Below are 15,896 nucleotides of genomic sequence, written 5' to 3'. Positions count from 1 at the left end.
TAAAAAAAAAATAATGGCCCTAAATTCTCCGCTATATTTTCCTGCTTCACCATGACACAATACAGGATACTACGTCATGTGTCATGTGATGGGCTTTCCCTGTTCGCGCAAGGCATTGTGGAATACAAATTTGAAACAGGAGACGAAAATGGAGGACACGAGTGTGCGAATGAAATGTGAAAGACCGACAACAGTAACGGAAAGCGAGAAGAAAAGATGTTATGTTGCGAAGGAAAGGAAACGCAGGACCAAACTAATAAATATTGGCGGTCAGTGAGCACCTCGGTGTGATCAGCTGTTCGTTTAGCGACAGAATGATGGAACTGTCAGTGCACGGTCAAAGATGAACCTGTAGATGGCAGTAATGCAACACTGTGGATGCCAGCTGCCGTAAAACCCAAAAGAAGAAGACAATGACAACAAAGGTAAACTTGTGCATGCGCACATGGACTTCCTCTGTCTGCTTGACTGCATGAAGCGAGCAATTTTCATGCACATTATTTGCTTGGGAATCCCCTCAAATTAAATAACTTCCCAGCCAAAGAATGGCCTATTTTTTTTCTTTTCTGAGATATTGCAGAAATAAACATATTGCAATGACCAAACTTCAGAGAACTAAATTTCACAGATTTTATGAAATCGAAAGGCCATCTAGCTTTAATCTTATCCAAATGTCCTGCGTTTGTGTGCTGCCACCGATGTCATTTCAAATGAGGCCATCGTCCCTAGTTTTTAATTCACCGTCTCTCACACACAGACCGTCACGGCATGGCGCCCCAATGTTGCTGCGACGAGCAGCCAATCAGCATCAAGCTTTCATTCAGTGTAGCTGACATGACTGAGGGTCAAGGCCATAAAGCCACCATGAGTACACAAACACAGTAAAAAGTGTAAAAGAATGCAAAAATAACCACTGATGACCAGAGGAAAGAAAAGGTCTTGGAAAATAGGAAATTTACTCGCATTGTTGGTTGAGGAACTTTGAAAAGTAACCGGTGTCAGGCTGATCATAGCCGGATTTTGCGCCGGGCCTTAATGAAACCCCTGGGAAAGTGCTCTGCGTTGTTCAATTTACGGTATCGATTTTTTTTTTGGTGTGCAAATGACAGTGCGGTGCTGAGGTCACAAAGCATGGCGGAGCACCACGTATCCGCACTCTGGGGAAAAGCCCCGAGTAGCTCATCTGGCCTGCCATCAAAACAACCATAACTACCAAAACATCAAATAGAACTGAAATGTGACCGTGTAAGAGACGACAAACCTCCACAACAAATTGTTTACAACAGAAAAATCAACAAAGGACTAAATTTTGTTCCCCGAGGGAAGATCGACCCAAAACATCAATCAGAACTGAATTTGCATGACAAATGAGAGAGGAGATACAATTCTAGTCAGAATAAAATATGTGTTAAGTTAACCTAATTACTAATGTGTTAGCAAAAAACTGACAACACAAGGACCAAATTTTGTGCAGAAGGTCTAGTGCAGGCATCACCAAATGGCGGACTTCGGTCCGGATCTGGACCCAGTGATGGTTCTGTCCGGACCCGTGACCAATGGTAAATTCACGAGATTAAGTAATTTTCATGGAGCATTATTTTGGATGGTCATGGCTATTGACAGCGGGCGCTGCTACTCCAGTTAATACGACAATAGCTTCACTCAGTTGAGCCAATAAAATCGTTAGTTTACCCAGTGCGCCACAGCAGAGCAACAAGCAGAGAGGAAGAGAGTTAAGTTCAGAGACAACCGACCGAGACAACATGGCTTGCTCCAAAAGGCGGCGGAAAGTAGACAAGGAAAATCGTTGTTTTAAAGATGAATGGACGGAGAAATACATGTTCATTCTTCCGGCGAGCAGTTCAAAACCAGTGTGCCTCATATGCTCCGAAAACGTGGCATTAATTAAAAGCGGCAACGTGAAGCGCCACTACGAAACAAAGCACAGCTCTTTTGAGCAAAGTTATCCCCTGAAGTCCGAGCTGAAGGCACGCAAAATAACCCAACTGCAAGCACAGTATGACAGGTCTACCCGACTCATCACACAGCCCAGCAACGTGCAAACGAACGTTCCTTAAAAGTAGCGTGGATTTTGGGGCAACATAAAAAAAAAACATTTAGTGATGGGACAGTTGTGAAGGAGTGCTTAAACGCTGTTGCTGAGACATTGATCTACAAGGAAATGCTGCATTAAGAGAGCATTTTGAGACAACTGACCCTGCTACTTTCTGGTTACAGACTGTTTGAGAGTGTGTTCCCTGGTCTAACCAAAGTAGCACTGCACACCTTGACTATGTTTGGATCGACTTACAGCTGTGAGTCAGCTTTTTCCACTATGAACATTGTCAAAACCAAGTACCATTCTAGGCTCAACAATGAACACCTACATATCTGCATGAGAATGGCACTAACTCCATTCCAACCAAGATTTAAATTACTGGCAGGTCAGCCACATGCCCGTTTTTCTTATTAAGAAGAGTAAAAGAAGAATTAAAAGAGAAAAGTTCAAAGAAAAATGTTCTGTTTGCATTTCCCCCCCAAAAAGCCACTTGTTTTCTGAAGATGTGGACTTTTTTTTTCTTGAAAAGTAGGCCCTCATTTTTTTAGGCTGGGACCTCCTTATTTTAAGAACAAAGAAGAGAAAATGTGAAGTCAACGCTCTGTTTGCACTTTTTAGTTAATGGTTTCTGAGTTGACTTTTTTACTTGAAGTGTAGGCCTTCAATTCTTCAGGTTGGGACCGCTTTAATTTAAGAGAAAAAGGGAGTTATTCCACTCTGTTTGCACTTTTTATTTATTTTATTCTGAGGTTTCTGTTTTCTTTAATCTGAAATAAAGGCCTTGAATTTATTTTCCTGGGACTACTTTTATTTATGCAGGGGTGATAGCGTTCCGGCGCCGCGCCGGATTTCCGGCGTACCGTGGCTGGGGAAAAAAAAAAAATCTAGTTCGCCCATTGTCCTGTGTCATTCTGAGATGCGCAGATAGACAGTAAAGGGAATTCGCATGATATGGAACTAGTGGGAAAAAAGTGCCGTCACGGCACGAATTAGACCCTCCGAGGGAAATCCGGCGCGGCGCCGGAACGCTATCACCCCTGTTTATGGTAAAAGATAGTTGTGCACTCAGTTCATTTCCTGCATTGGAAATGAATAAATAAATACTGTTGAAACTAGGGATGTCCCGATCCGATCACGTGATCGGAAATCGGGCCCGATCACATGGTTTCAGACTCGATCGGAATCGGGCACTGCCTTCCGATCAGGGATCGGATATATATCTATATAATATATTCTCATTTTTAACACATCAATAGCTATGCGTTGGCACAGAGTGAGACCAGACCTCTTGTCTCAACACAGCAACATCAACACGTGCGGCATGACATCACTTTGTAGCGGAGACGCTATTGGTTATTGGCTGCCTGTTGCCGGCAAAGTTGAACATGGAAGCAGTTCGAAGCGGAAAGCAAAGCATGAGATCTTTTTTTTTTCGTTGGATGACAAAAGAAACGGACTCAAACCTGAAAGGGTAGAAATGCTTATTTTCATCAAGAAAAATGTTCATTTCCTTAATTGAAATTACTGTACACCACTGTGAGATGCGTTCTTAAAAGCAAATTACCGGCACTGTGGCACTTTATTTTTTTTTTTATTTGTTTACATTCCTGCCAGGTATTTTAAGGTTATTTTTTTTAATTTGTTATTTATTGTTCAAACTGCCTCACGTAAGTGCTCTGTTTGCTAACGGAGTTGTTGGATGTTAAAATAAGGTATTAAATAAAAAATGAGGAACATCCTGGATCCGTTTCTTTCCTCGTCTTTATTTTTTATGGATTATAAGAAGTATCGGATCGGGACTCGGTATCGGCAGATACTCAAAATCAAATGATCGGTATCGGATCGGAGGGCAAAAAAACCTGATCGGGACATCCCTAGTTGAAACCATATGAAAATGTGGACATAGGGGAAGGCTATAAGACACAAGCTGGACTTTGGGTTGGACCTTCTACTTGGACAACATTTAATAACTGGACCTCAGTGACTTTTAAGTGAATACCCCTGGTCTAGTGCTTCTACATAAAACAATCAGAATTGAAATCCATCGAGAACTGAGGGAGGAGACACGATTTAACTGAAAATAATTAAAAAAAAAAGTTAAACTGTTAACAAAAAGAAAATCAACAAACAACCAAGTTTTGTTCCTCATGGGAAGGACTACCCAAAACATCGATCAGAACTGTAATCGGATGAGAAATGAGAGAGGAGATATAATTTTAGTGAGAGACCTGAAAAATGTGTTAATTTGGCCTAATTATTAACTTGTTAGCAAAAAAATTTGACAAAATAACAACCAAGTTTTGTGCGGAGTTCTTTCAGACAAAACAAAAACCAATCGGAATGGAAATCCATGGAGAATTGACAGGAGATATACGATTTAACTGAATTGTGGACGATGGACACCACACCATGGCAGTAGCTCATCAGCCTTGTGACCAAATGAGCTAATTATGACAAATGGCCAATCAGAAGTTTATAAATGTCATTATATAAATTTATGGTGTCTTCCAGATTGTTTAAAGAGACAGGCAACTTGGTGTATGCAAGCTTTTTGACCCACTGGAATTCCGATATAATGAAATAAAGCTGAAATAAATCTGTCTCAACTGTTCTGTGAAAAGAAAGAAAGAAAAAGAAAAAAACCCTTGGGGTGTATGGAAACTTTTTGCCTCAACTCTACAGGGTTCTCTAGAAAATCTGAAGTCGCTGCCTAAAAATAAAATAAAATAAAGTAGCAGGTGGTTGTGGAATTTGCACCAAAGGTGCGCTAATGCTAGAGGGATGTGGCATTCAGAAAATTTTGAACTTCGCACGCCTTCTGGTGCATTCTCAGCTAATAAATTACTAACCATTTCCCTGTAAAATACTTGCAAAATGTGTATGAAATTTCCCTCCAGATGTGTGCATGCGCTTGGCTTTCTCAGTTACCCTCTGCAGTACGCTGCCTGGCTCTGTAACATAACTACACGGTGAGCTTATTTGGTGCATGTGTAAATTACATTATTACATTACATGATAAAATATTTTGTGAAAACTGAGTGAAATTGTCTGCAACAACCAAATGCGTCTTTAGGGTCATCTGCTATGGCGTGGTCACGTGGTCCAGCTCAGCCAATCAGAGTGCGAGAATCGATCAACAAATATGGTGGGGCTTCCGGTCATGCTAGACCTGAATTGAAGACAATTTCGTGATGGAGCAGCAAATTATGGGCAGCAGAGACGATATAAAAATCACTTGAAGATTGAAAGGCAAGCTTTTTTTTTTTTTTCTGGGATTGAGTAGCTGGCACAGACTGTCTGTGTAAGCGGAGAAAACTGCTGGTCGCCGGGCCTTAGTGACAACTGCATAAAAAAAAAAAAAAATTTTATATATAATTTTTTTTTTTTAAACATGCTACAGCTACAGATGTTGGCACCTCTGCTGTTGCAGTTGTCACTATGGTTGCAGAGAGCTCCCCCTTATAAAAACTCTATCCTGGTAAATGTGAATGAGCAATGATGTGTTCAAACTAAATCCAAATTAACAGCTTGATAGCCCATGACCTCTAATGCAGCACGCGCCTTTTGGCGGATGCCGCCTTTTTCACGGCTGTCTGGGGGACTTGTGTGAATCGTGCAGATCCGATGAGTTGTTTTTTTTTTTTGGGGGGGGGGGGGGGGGGGTGACATTGGAGTGTCTGATTATAATTTCATCAAAGTAAATTCTGTATTAAAATTACTAAATAAGCAAATGCCGTTACAGTCCATGCAACATAGGAAGTATAAGTATGAGAAGAAAACAGTAAATCAGAAAGCTGCGCACGTAAAGCCAATTGGCTGCGCGCCATTATCTGCTGCTGGCTGCACTTCACTGCACGCGCAAGGATTTCCATCAGTCCAACGCAAGTTACGTAATTGGCTTTACGTGCGCAGCTTTCGGATTTACTGTTTTCTTCTCATACTTATACTTCCTATGTTTCATGGACTGTAACGACATTTGCTTATTTAGTAATTTTAATACAGAATTTACTTTGATGAAATTATAATCAGACACTCCAACGCCACGCCCCCCCCCCCCCAAAAAAAAAACTCATCGGATCTGCACGATTCACACAAGTCCCCCAGACAGCCGTGAAAAAGGCGGCATCCACCAAAAGGCGGGCCGTTTGCATCCATATTAAAGAATAGTTTATATTCTTAACAAGAAGGACAGCAAGTGATCAACAAACCTGAAAATCGACAGATGATACTTACTGGTGCAAGATATTTTCTTTCTGGTGGTACAGTTCGGTTGTAATTTCTAGTCTCTGTTGGAGGTTCTTGTACTGGTTTTCCAGATGGGTTTTCTCATTTTTCAGATTTGTTTGGTCATGAATGACCTTCTGAAATTTCTCTGGGGGAGGAAAAAAATTTCAAGTCAATGATAGCCCAGGTGTATACAGGATATAAATAAAAGTCAGGTAAATACCTTCCAGTTCCTGTCTTGCTTTCTGTTCAGCCATGAAGTTTTCAAACCAGCGATTCCGCTCATCCTCGATGACTGAAAGAGTAGCCTTGATCTGAGGGGTGAAATGCCCACAACAATTTAAAGGAGAACTATAGGCAAAGGTTTTTTTTTTAAGATCAAAATTCTATTTCTCATTTTATTAAATATCGGAATGCATTTCTTACAGCTATTTTGTCACTGCTATAGCAAGTTATGAGTGTTTGAAATATGCTCTGTAATATATCAGTCCATATGTCAAAGCAATGGCCGTAAACGAGATTCGCTGAGACCTGTGCGAGACTTCGTAGGACGGAAGTAAAACGTACAGCGGAAATCAAAGCAACCAGCATCTGTCAACGTTGTGAAAAGACACGCAGCGTTCTTTCGAATGCTGAAGTAATCAAGCCGGAAGTTTTCCGTGTCCGATATCGCTCCCTACTCACTATATAGGGCACTATATAGTGTGGACACCATTTTGTAGTGCTGTCCGAAACCTTAGTGAGGATTATGTGGGAAATGGGCTCAGTATAATATGCATTTATCACAAAAATACATGCATGTATTTATTTTGAAAACCTGATCTGGCAAGTTTTAGTTGTGCGACAATAATGACGTAAATACCAGCGCGACGGACTAGTCCTCATCCTGTCGTCTTTCCAACTCTCCTCTACTTCACGTTGGTTCAAAGTCGTATGGAATAATCTCCATACCATGTACGTGAGGGAGGCGGATGTATGTGTGGAAGTATACAGTTTAATAAAGTGCAGAATGTACTAGTGCATCTCAAAAAATTAGAATACCATAAAAAAGTTCCTTTTTTTTTTTCCATAATTTAATTCAAAAAGGTAAACTTTCATACCATTTTGATGATTGTGGCTTATAGCTCATGAAAATCAGAAATCCAGTATCTCAAATTATTAGAATATTCCCTAAGATCAATCAAAAAAAAGGATTTACAATACAGAAATGTCCAACTTCTGAAAGGTATATTCATTTATACACTCAATACTTGGTTGGGGGTCCTTTACCATGAATTACTGTATCAATGCGGTGTGGCATGGAGGCGATCAGTCTGTGGCACTGCTGAGGTGTTATTGAAGCCCAGGTTGCTTTGATAGTGGCCTTCAGCGTATCTGTATTTTTGGGTCGGGTGTTTCTCATCTTCCTCTTGACAATACCCCATAGGTTCTCTTTGGGGTTCAGGTCAGGCAAGTTGGCTGGCCAATCAAACACAGTAATATCATGGTCAGCAAACCATTTGGTAGTAGTTTTGGCACTGTGGGTAGGTGCTAAGTCCTGCTGGAAAAGGAAATCAGCATCTCCCAAAAGCTCGTCAGCAGATGGAAGCACGAAGTGCTCTAAAATCTCCTGGTAGATGGCTGTGTTGACTTTGGACTTGATAAAATACAGTGGACCAACACCAGCAGATGACACATGGCACCCCAAATCATCAGACTGTGGAAACTTCACACTGGGCTTCAAACACCTTGGATTCTGTGCCTCTCCACTCTTCCTCCAGACTCTAGAACCGTGATTTCTAAATTAAATGCAAAATGTACTTTCATCTGAAAAGAGGACTTTGGACCACTGAGCAACAGTCCATTTCTTTCTCTCCTTAGCCCAGATAAGACACTTCTGACATTCTCTCTGGCTCAGGAGTAGCTTGATATTAGGAATGTGAAAGTTGTAGCCCCTTTTTTGAAGATGTCTGTTCGTCATGGGTCTTGATACACTGACACCAGCCTCAGTCCACTCCTTGTGAAGCTCTCCCAAGTTCTTGAATCAACTTTTCTTGACAATCCTCTCAAGACTGCGGCCATCCCTGTTGCTTGTGCGCCTTTTCCAGCCACCCTTTTCAGCAATGCCCTTTTGTGGCTTACCCTCCTTGTGGAGGGCATCAGTGATCATCTTCTGGACAACAGTCAAGTCAGCAGTCTTCCCCATGATTGTGGTTGTGTGTACTGAACTAGACCGAGAGATACACTGTGTTCATACTGTTTTACTCAAACTCGAAATGAAATATTCTAATATTTTGAGATTTTTTTTTATGTTTTTGTACTGTATGCCATACTGATTAAAATTAAAATAGAAAAATGCTTGAAACATTTTAGTTTATGTGTAATGAGTCTATAATATATAACATTTTCACTTTCTTAAATAACTGATGGAAAATATTGAACTTTTTCACAATATTCTAATTTTTTGAGATGCACTAGTATATACAGTGAGACAACATACACACAGGCAAACAATCCAAAATGGCAGGCTAGCTCAAAAATGAGAATACAGGCAAAAGGGTCGGTCGAGGCACAAACAGTACATCAAAGGCTAATTGAGGACAAGAACGAGAAACAGGCACAAGGATCGTGAACCAGGAAATCAACACAATGGGTGGAAAGGTTTGGTAATGCGTACATGTGTATCGTAATACTTCGCGATGCAAATGCATCAGCACAGTCCTTAAATAGGCAAACACATAGTTCCTTAATTGAGCTCAGGTGCGCCTTGTTCACGGCACGCGTGTAGCCTGAGGCGCACCTTCAGGTGCGCACACCACAGCGCGCAGGACTGACACTCCATCACTGATGAAGCCGTCAAATCTCAAAATTAATCTAAATTGGAATGATATGGGGCGGCACGGTGGTGTAGTGGTTAGCGCTGTCGCCTCACAGCAAGAAGGTCCAGGTTCGAGCCCCATGGCCGGCGAGGGCCTTTCTGTGTGGAGTTTGCATGTTCTCCCCGTGTCCGCGTGGGTTTCCTCCGGGTGCTCTGGTTTCCCCCACAGTCCAAAGACATGCAGGTTAGGTTAACTGGTGACTCTAAATTGACCGTAGGTGTGAATGTGAGTGTGAATGGTTGTCTGTGTCTATGTGTCAGCCCTGTGATGACCTGGCGACTTGTCCAGGGTGTACCCCGCCTTTCGCCCATAGTCAGCTGGGATAGGCTCCAGCTTGCCTGCGACCCTGTAGAAGGATAAAGCGGCTAGAGATAATGAGATGAGATGGAATGATATGGCGATCTGGCTGCTGTGTAAACAGCTTTCAAAATCGTGGTGCCGACACTTCACACAAGTCTCGTGAAGATCGCGCGGATAAGCAATGCCTGCCGTGGACCATACGAACCACATTCAACATGGCTAAAAACCGAAAAGGCAGATTCTACCGTAACTGGATCCATTAATCACTTGCCCACAAAATAAGAAATTTTTCTTGTCCTTTTTTCAGTGAGGTAATATTTTCAAGATTGAAAATATGGTATTTGGTCTTCTAAAACAGCACGTCATTTAAAAATACACCGAGTATATCAATAAAAGGTTTTTAAAGAATAAAGTTCTATTTCTTTGACATATCTGACAGACATAACTCCAATTTTAAAAATCACTTTCATTATCTCTCTTGCTATCGTCAGTGAATTTCTGTCAGATGACCTGACGATAGACTCCGCCATTATGGATCTTTGGTAGTTATCGTGTGGAAGCAGGCTTTATCATTTTTGGGTGTCAACAGATAGAGTTGAAATAGATTAACAGCGAAAAAACTATTTCGTTCACGAGAGAAGCCCACAGTTATTTTTAAAAAATGCTATCGTCAGTCTGTCAGTCAAATGCACCTGACGATAGCAAAATTCAAGCCCTCACCACGCACATGTTGACTGACGCAAAGAGGAAATTCTACTGCGCATGATTTTTGTGACAGCAGACATTTACTTCCGGGCAAGACTTGGAGTTCTGACAGCTAGATTTCATCAAATAAATCAAGGTAAGATTTTCAGTCAGCTATCCTGACGACAGAAATTTTTGACGACAGAAACATTGAGAAAATATTTGTGCATTCATATTTAAATTTTTCTGGAGGAAAACTATCGTAAGTTGAGATAAATCAGAGCCACTTGCGACCCTTTCAGCCGACAGGCCATTTCAATGTGTTATTTCCCCGCGAAAGTGACACAGTCATGTCTGTCGTCACTGTTCTGAGAATTATTGTTGATATTTCAATTTTGAAAATAAATTCTCTTTTTTATTTCAATATTTTATTTTATTTGGTTCTAGTGATGAGGTATTTAATATTATTACTAAATTTGTCAGATTAATAATGTAAGAAACAGTTTTGTTGCTGGGGCGGCACGGTGGTGTAGTGGTTAGTGCTGTCGCCTCACAGCAAGAAGGTCCGGGTTCGAGCCCCGGGGCCGGCGAGGGCCTTTCTGTGTGGAGTTTGCATGTTCTCCCCGTGTCCGCGTGGGTTTCCTCCGGGTGCTCCGGTTTCCCCCACAGTCCAAAGACATGCAGGTTAGGTTAACTGGTGACTCTAAATTGACCGTAGGTGTGAATGTGAGTGTGAATGGTTGTCTGTGTCTATGTGTCAGCCCTGTGATGACCTGGCGACTTGTCCAGGGTGTACCCCGCCTTTCGCCCGTAGTCAGCTGGGATAGGCTCCAGCTCGCCTGCGACCCTGTAGAAGGATAAAGCGGCTACAGATAATGAGATGAGAGGAGTTTTGTTGCTATTGTCATCTAGAGTGTCTGTCAGAATATGATGGTAGACGTTAGTTTGTCTGTCAGATTTTGATGATAGAAACCAATGTGTTTCTATTGTCATTTAGCATGTCTGTCATGTCAGGCTTTTATTAATTAGTTACCAGGACTACTGTCCTAAAATTTGCTGTCAATGTCCAAGACCCCAAATGCTACTAGAAAAACTTAATAGAATGATCAAAATAATCAATTCAGCAATTTAAGGAGATGGGACTTAACTGGCCTCTGTTATGGTAGAATCTGCCAAAAGCCTGATAAGTGTAATATAATATGCCAATACGAGTCACGATATAAGGTTAATAAAACCGAAAACCTAATTGAATAACGCGTTAATTAAGAAATAAAGCAAGTTTAAAAATGACTTCATTTCCCCTTTAAGCCTAGGTCACAACCGGACGTACGATTTTTTGGCCGTGTGATTTTTGGCGTTTCCCAAATCGCTGCGTTTTTTTTGTTCATGGAGAAAGATGCACGTTGGCCGTAAGTTTGTCTTGCAACCTGAAAAAAAACGTAAGCGCCCGTAGAGTTTGTTTGACATGACAAAGAACCTCTGCGGTCGGTCTGCGACCAGTCTACGGCTCGAAAATCAGCACGTCGCACGCGCGCCCTCCGTGCGTTTCTTGCACGTAGACCGGCCGTAGGAGCACGTACGGCCGGTTGTGACCTAGGCTTTAAAGGAAAAACAAAAATGAACCAGGTATTAAAGCATTCACGTAGCAATCATTTCTCTACATACTTACCTTTGAGACATCCATCATCTGTTTGAGGTGCAACTTCAGTGGATCACTATTCTCGTTCTTGTCTGAAAAGAACAGAGTTTGAATATGCACGCGCTACACAGCAGTTAAACACAAACCGATTCAGTTTTTTAAGCCCATCACATGGCTAGTGAACTTACCATTCTCGACCTGTGCATCATTGCATGCCTCAAGGCTCTTTAGTTCAGCAATGCATCCAGACAGAACCTACAGCAGAGAAGACAGTCTGTAATGTTCCATCATGGCTCACTTAAACAAGTGGATCAATGCTGCACGATGAATTAAGCAAAAACATTCATTCAGTGCTCACATCAATTTCATTTTCTTTGTGCACAAGGGCATTCTCCAGCTCGGTTTGGGTTTTATGGTAAACTTTGATTTCCTCACTCAGTTTTTCATGCTTCTCTTGCCAGTCCTTGGCATCCTGCAACAGCTGTAAGGAACACAACAGAATTAATATATGAAAAACACGTTTGCTTATAAAGATCAAATCAAGTGTCGTCACCGAACTTACAGATTTCTTTTGTCCCTTCAAGGCGCAATTATCCTTTTCAAATGACAGCACCTGAGCTTTCAAGGCATCTTCTCTGAGTTTGGCTTCATCCACAAGGATCTGCACCTAAATAATTTATTAGAGAAATAACAAAACTACTACTTGCAATTGAGGAAAGGAAACCACAATGTAGTTTATACACAGTGATCTGGATATGACTTCTATAAGGATGAACTGTAAAAAATAAACATTTATTTTAGATATATAGCGCACCTTTGAGCGCTCCTCGTCATACTCTTTTAGGGTTTTTTGATACTTCTTAATTCCTTGATGCATTGTAGATATCTGCACGTGCACAAAAAATAAAAATAAATTTTCTGCAGGAAACAATTAAAAGATACTTTAAAAAGGAGTGTGCTGACAGACAAAAAGTTTACCTTCTCATTCAGAGTTTTGTTCTCTTGCTGTGCATTTTCAATTTTCTCACAGAGATGAGCAAAATTAACATGCAGTTTCTCCTTCTGGTTGTTGAGATCTCGGTATTGAGTCTGAAGTACATGATGCAAATATTAGCTAAAATCTTAGCTAGAGGATAAACAACATTAATTATCACAAGCAAGGGAATTATTTCTGAAGTCTTGCCTTGAGTTCATGGAACTCCTTCTGTAGCGAACATCGTGACTCTTCTGAATTATTCAGCTTTTCCTCATATTCCTTGATCTAAATAAAATCAGACAGCAGTAACAGATCAGTGGAAACTACTACTAAAAACGAGCTTTTTTTAAAAGGTCCCATGGCATGAAATTTTCCACTTTCTGAGGTTTTTTTAACGTTAAAATGAGTTCCTCTGACCTTCTTAAGTCACCCCAGTGGCTAGAAATTTCATAATGCGTACACCAAACTATGCCCAACATTTGAGAATGGCGCGTCAAAACGGCGCGTTGATAAGCTCTTCCCTTTACTACGTCAGCAAGGGAGATGATCCCCACGCCCCCCCCCTCTGGATTCCCACCCACTGTATGGATTGCCCGCCCAGTTGTAGTGAGGAGACCACAGAGGACACAACAACATGGCATCACCTAAGCGAGCGAAACATGGAAATTGCGCTGTACATGGATGTGACAACACAGAAAGGAGTCTGTTTTTACTGCCGACGGGACAGCCCCTGAAGACGCAGTGGCTTAATTTTATTTACTTCAATAATACGCCGTCGAGTCTACCTAAGACGGTGTATGTTTGTCGGAAGCATTTTCCTGAGGAATGTTTCCACAACTTGGGACAGTACAGGGCAGGTTTTGCACATCAACTGTCACTGAAGCCTGGGTCCGTACCAAGCATCCCTGCCGCATCAGCCTCAAACACCGAACAAGTAAGTGTATAACTGGTCGTTTTGCCGTGTTTTAAAATCAGTGCGTTAGCCTAGCAATGGCTACATTAGCTGTGCAGCTAACCGCTTCCTGCAGTTAGCCAGGTAATCTGCGCTACAAAACTAAAGAGCATGCAGCATGCTCTGTTAAACTGAGTTTAGTCTGGAAATTGACTAACTTATGAGCTTATGTTTGACTATTGCTCCGCAATGCATGTCTTCTGTTGGATAAGCGATATGTTGCTGTAGTTGCTGCTTCTATCCTCTTTGGTTATGGAGTGCGTGTTCAAGCCTAGGGTATTATACGTTCGTAAAGTACCACTCCGAACACTCTCACTCTCTGTGTCACGTTGAGTTTACGAAAGGAGTCCGAGGGAGAACGGGGTTTTGTCTTACCAGCGTGGCTACAGGCGCTGATAGCAGCGAGTATGTGTGCGCGCAGCTTGGTCAAGCCCCTCCCCCTCCCCCCATGGCCCGCCCCCACCCTTCCCCGCCTCCTGCTTCTCATTAGCAAAACGACGCACTGGGAAAAGCGCTGAAATTGGGCTTTCTACCAGGAGGCTATATTTACGTGCCGAGGGTTCATTTCAAGAAAGGCTGTGGATATAACATCCGGAAGCCTCCACGAGCCCGTTTAAAGCATCAACAAACCACCATGCCATGGGACCTTTAAGATTTAAAAAAAAAAAAAAAATCTTTACCGCATTGTTCAGTTCAGTTACTTTTTGGAGGACATCAGATTTCTCGCTGACAAGCTGCCGAATCCTCTCTGCAAGTTGTTTTTCAGTTACTGGTAAACAAAAAATGTTTTGCTGAAAGACTCCGGTAAATCAGGCACAATGTAGTGCAAAGAACAACAGAAAAAAAAATAACCATGATGAACTAGAGCAGTCGAAGGTGATACTTACAGATATATATCCTGTTTTTAACCTGAGGAGAGACACCAGTTTAGACTCAGGTTAAATCAAAAGAGAATGTGAATTAATGGCAAATAAACAAATTAGCTAAATAACTAACAAACTTTCATTATCATTAATTCTTAGGGATGGGCAATGAGACATTCAAAAAAACCTCAAGTTTTGGGATATTCTTGTGATAACATGGGTGCAAGTATAAAATTTTCAAAAACCTGAAAAGTCTGACAAACTCAGACGTGCATGGCGCAGCTGTGCGGGGGTGGGTGGGGGGGTGGGGGGTGGGGGTGTTGAGCCCCCCCTTAGGGCTCGAAAAAAAATTTAAATTACAAGTTAAAATGGTTGTCTCATGTAATCTCATGCAAACATAATATTAATAGTTATATGGTTTGCATATTCACATCAAATGTTTAATACATTTCATCAATTCATCTGAAATAATATTTCAAGTACAAGGCTTGATATTTCAAAACATCTAGCAACTACTAATTTAAATGTTGAAACAACCATTTTTAATATGCTTTTGCTGTGATACCTTTTTTTTTTACAATATATACACAGCTTGAGTTAAAATAAGGGGCCGCATGTCTTGATGTCCTCAGAAACTCCTGGATTTTAGCAAATAACAAGATTCAGCTTTTTCCATATACAAAAATATATATATTTTATAATCCATTACTGACTACAAATGAGTTTTCAACCTAACACCCACATTCGAAAAGATGATAAAAAAGCTAATAAACTTATTTCAAGACCTACCTTACTTTTACTTACTAATTGAAAGGTAATCAAATGTCAAAAAAAAAAAAGTTTATAAAAGCAGACACTTGTGATGAATAATTTCAATTCTAGAAGAAAGCACATTGCATTTGCACATCACACAATATCAGATGACAATTTAAATCACCAATAAATGTTTTGAATTCACTTATTACTACATAGCACAAAAATCAGAAAAGTGATTAGTCTCATCGGCGTGACTTTTAAGTCCCTTCTTCCCGCTGGAGCCGGACTTGATAGTCTTTGAACAGCAGTCACAATACACAACTCCTAGGACGTCCGGTTTTCTCAGCCATATTACCCATTTGTCACTGTTTTTGTCACACTCGCTTAACCATTCCCATCTCCATTTATTTCTAGACATCTTTTCTAATTCTTTTGTATTGGACCCTTCCGATAAAAACTTCATTTTGACATATTTTGATCAGCAACCAGAGGCAAAGCACGTGGATCTGTCGCAAGGGAGGGAAGCGAAATAAGGCTTATTATAAAAGCTGAAGTTTCATTGGACGACAGTTAACAGTGAGCCAA

The 15,896-nt window shown here is 41.1% G+C and overlaps 1 protein-coding gene across 3 annotated transcripts in view; it reads right to left on the bottom strand.

Annotated features, from left to right (window-relative positions):
* Positions 1-15,896, bottom strand: part of mia3 (MIA SH3 domain ER export factor 3) — a 78,617-nt gene that overhangs the window by 22,232 nt on the left and 40,489 nt on the right. For all 3 annotated transcript variants that reach the window (XM_060914156.1, XM_060914158.1, XM_060914157.1), the window contains exons 8-18: positions 14,580-14,601; positions 14,373-14,461; positions 12,948-13,025; positions 12,743-12,853; positions 12,579-12,650; positions 12,327-12,431; positions 12,123-12,245; positions 11,953-12,019; positions 11,795-11,856; positions 6,507-6,597; positions 6,293-6,431 (exon numbers count right to left, since the gene is read on the bottom strand). In XM_060914156.1, the coding sequence (XP_060770139.1) occupies positions 6,293-6,431; positions 6,507-6,597; positions 11,795-11,856; positions 11,953-12,019; positions 12,123-12,245; positions 12,327-12,431; positions 12,579-12,650; positions 12,743-12,853; positions 12,948-13,025; positions 14,373-14,461; positions 14,580-14,601 (959 nt within the window). The remainder of the gene's footprint in view (positions 1-6,292; positions 6,432-6,506; positions 6,598-11,794; positions 11,857-11,952; positions 12,020-12,122; positions 12,246-12,326; positions 12,432-12,578; positions 12,651-12,742; positions 12,854-12,947; positions 13,026-14,372; positions 14,462-14,579; positions 14,602-15,896) is intronic.

The sequence above is a fragment of the Neoarius graeffei genome, chromosome 2 (genome assembly GCF_027579695.1).
Source record: "Neoarius graeffei isolate fNeoGra1 chromosome 2, fNeoGra1.pri, whole genome shotgun sequence".
Classification (NCBI taxonomy): Eukaryota; Metazoa; Chordata; class Actinopteri; order Siluriformes; family Ariidae; genus Neoarius; species Neoarius graeffei.
The sequence above is the reverse complement of the archived record's forward strand: the minus strand, read 5'-3'. Positions and strand labels throughout refer to the sequence as shown.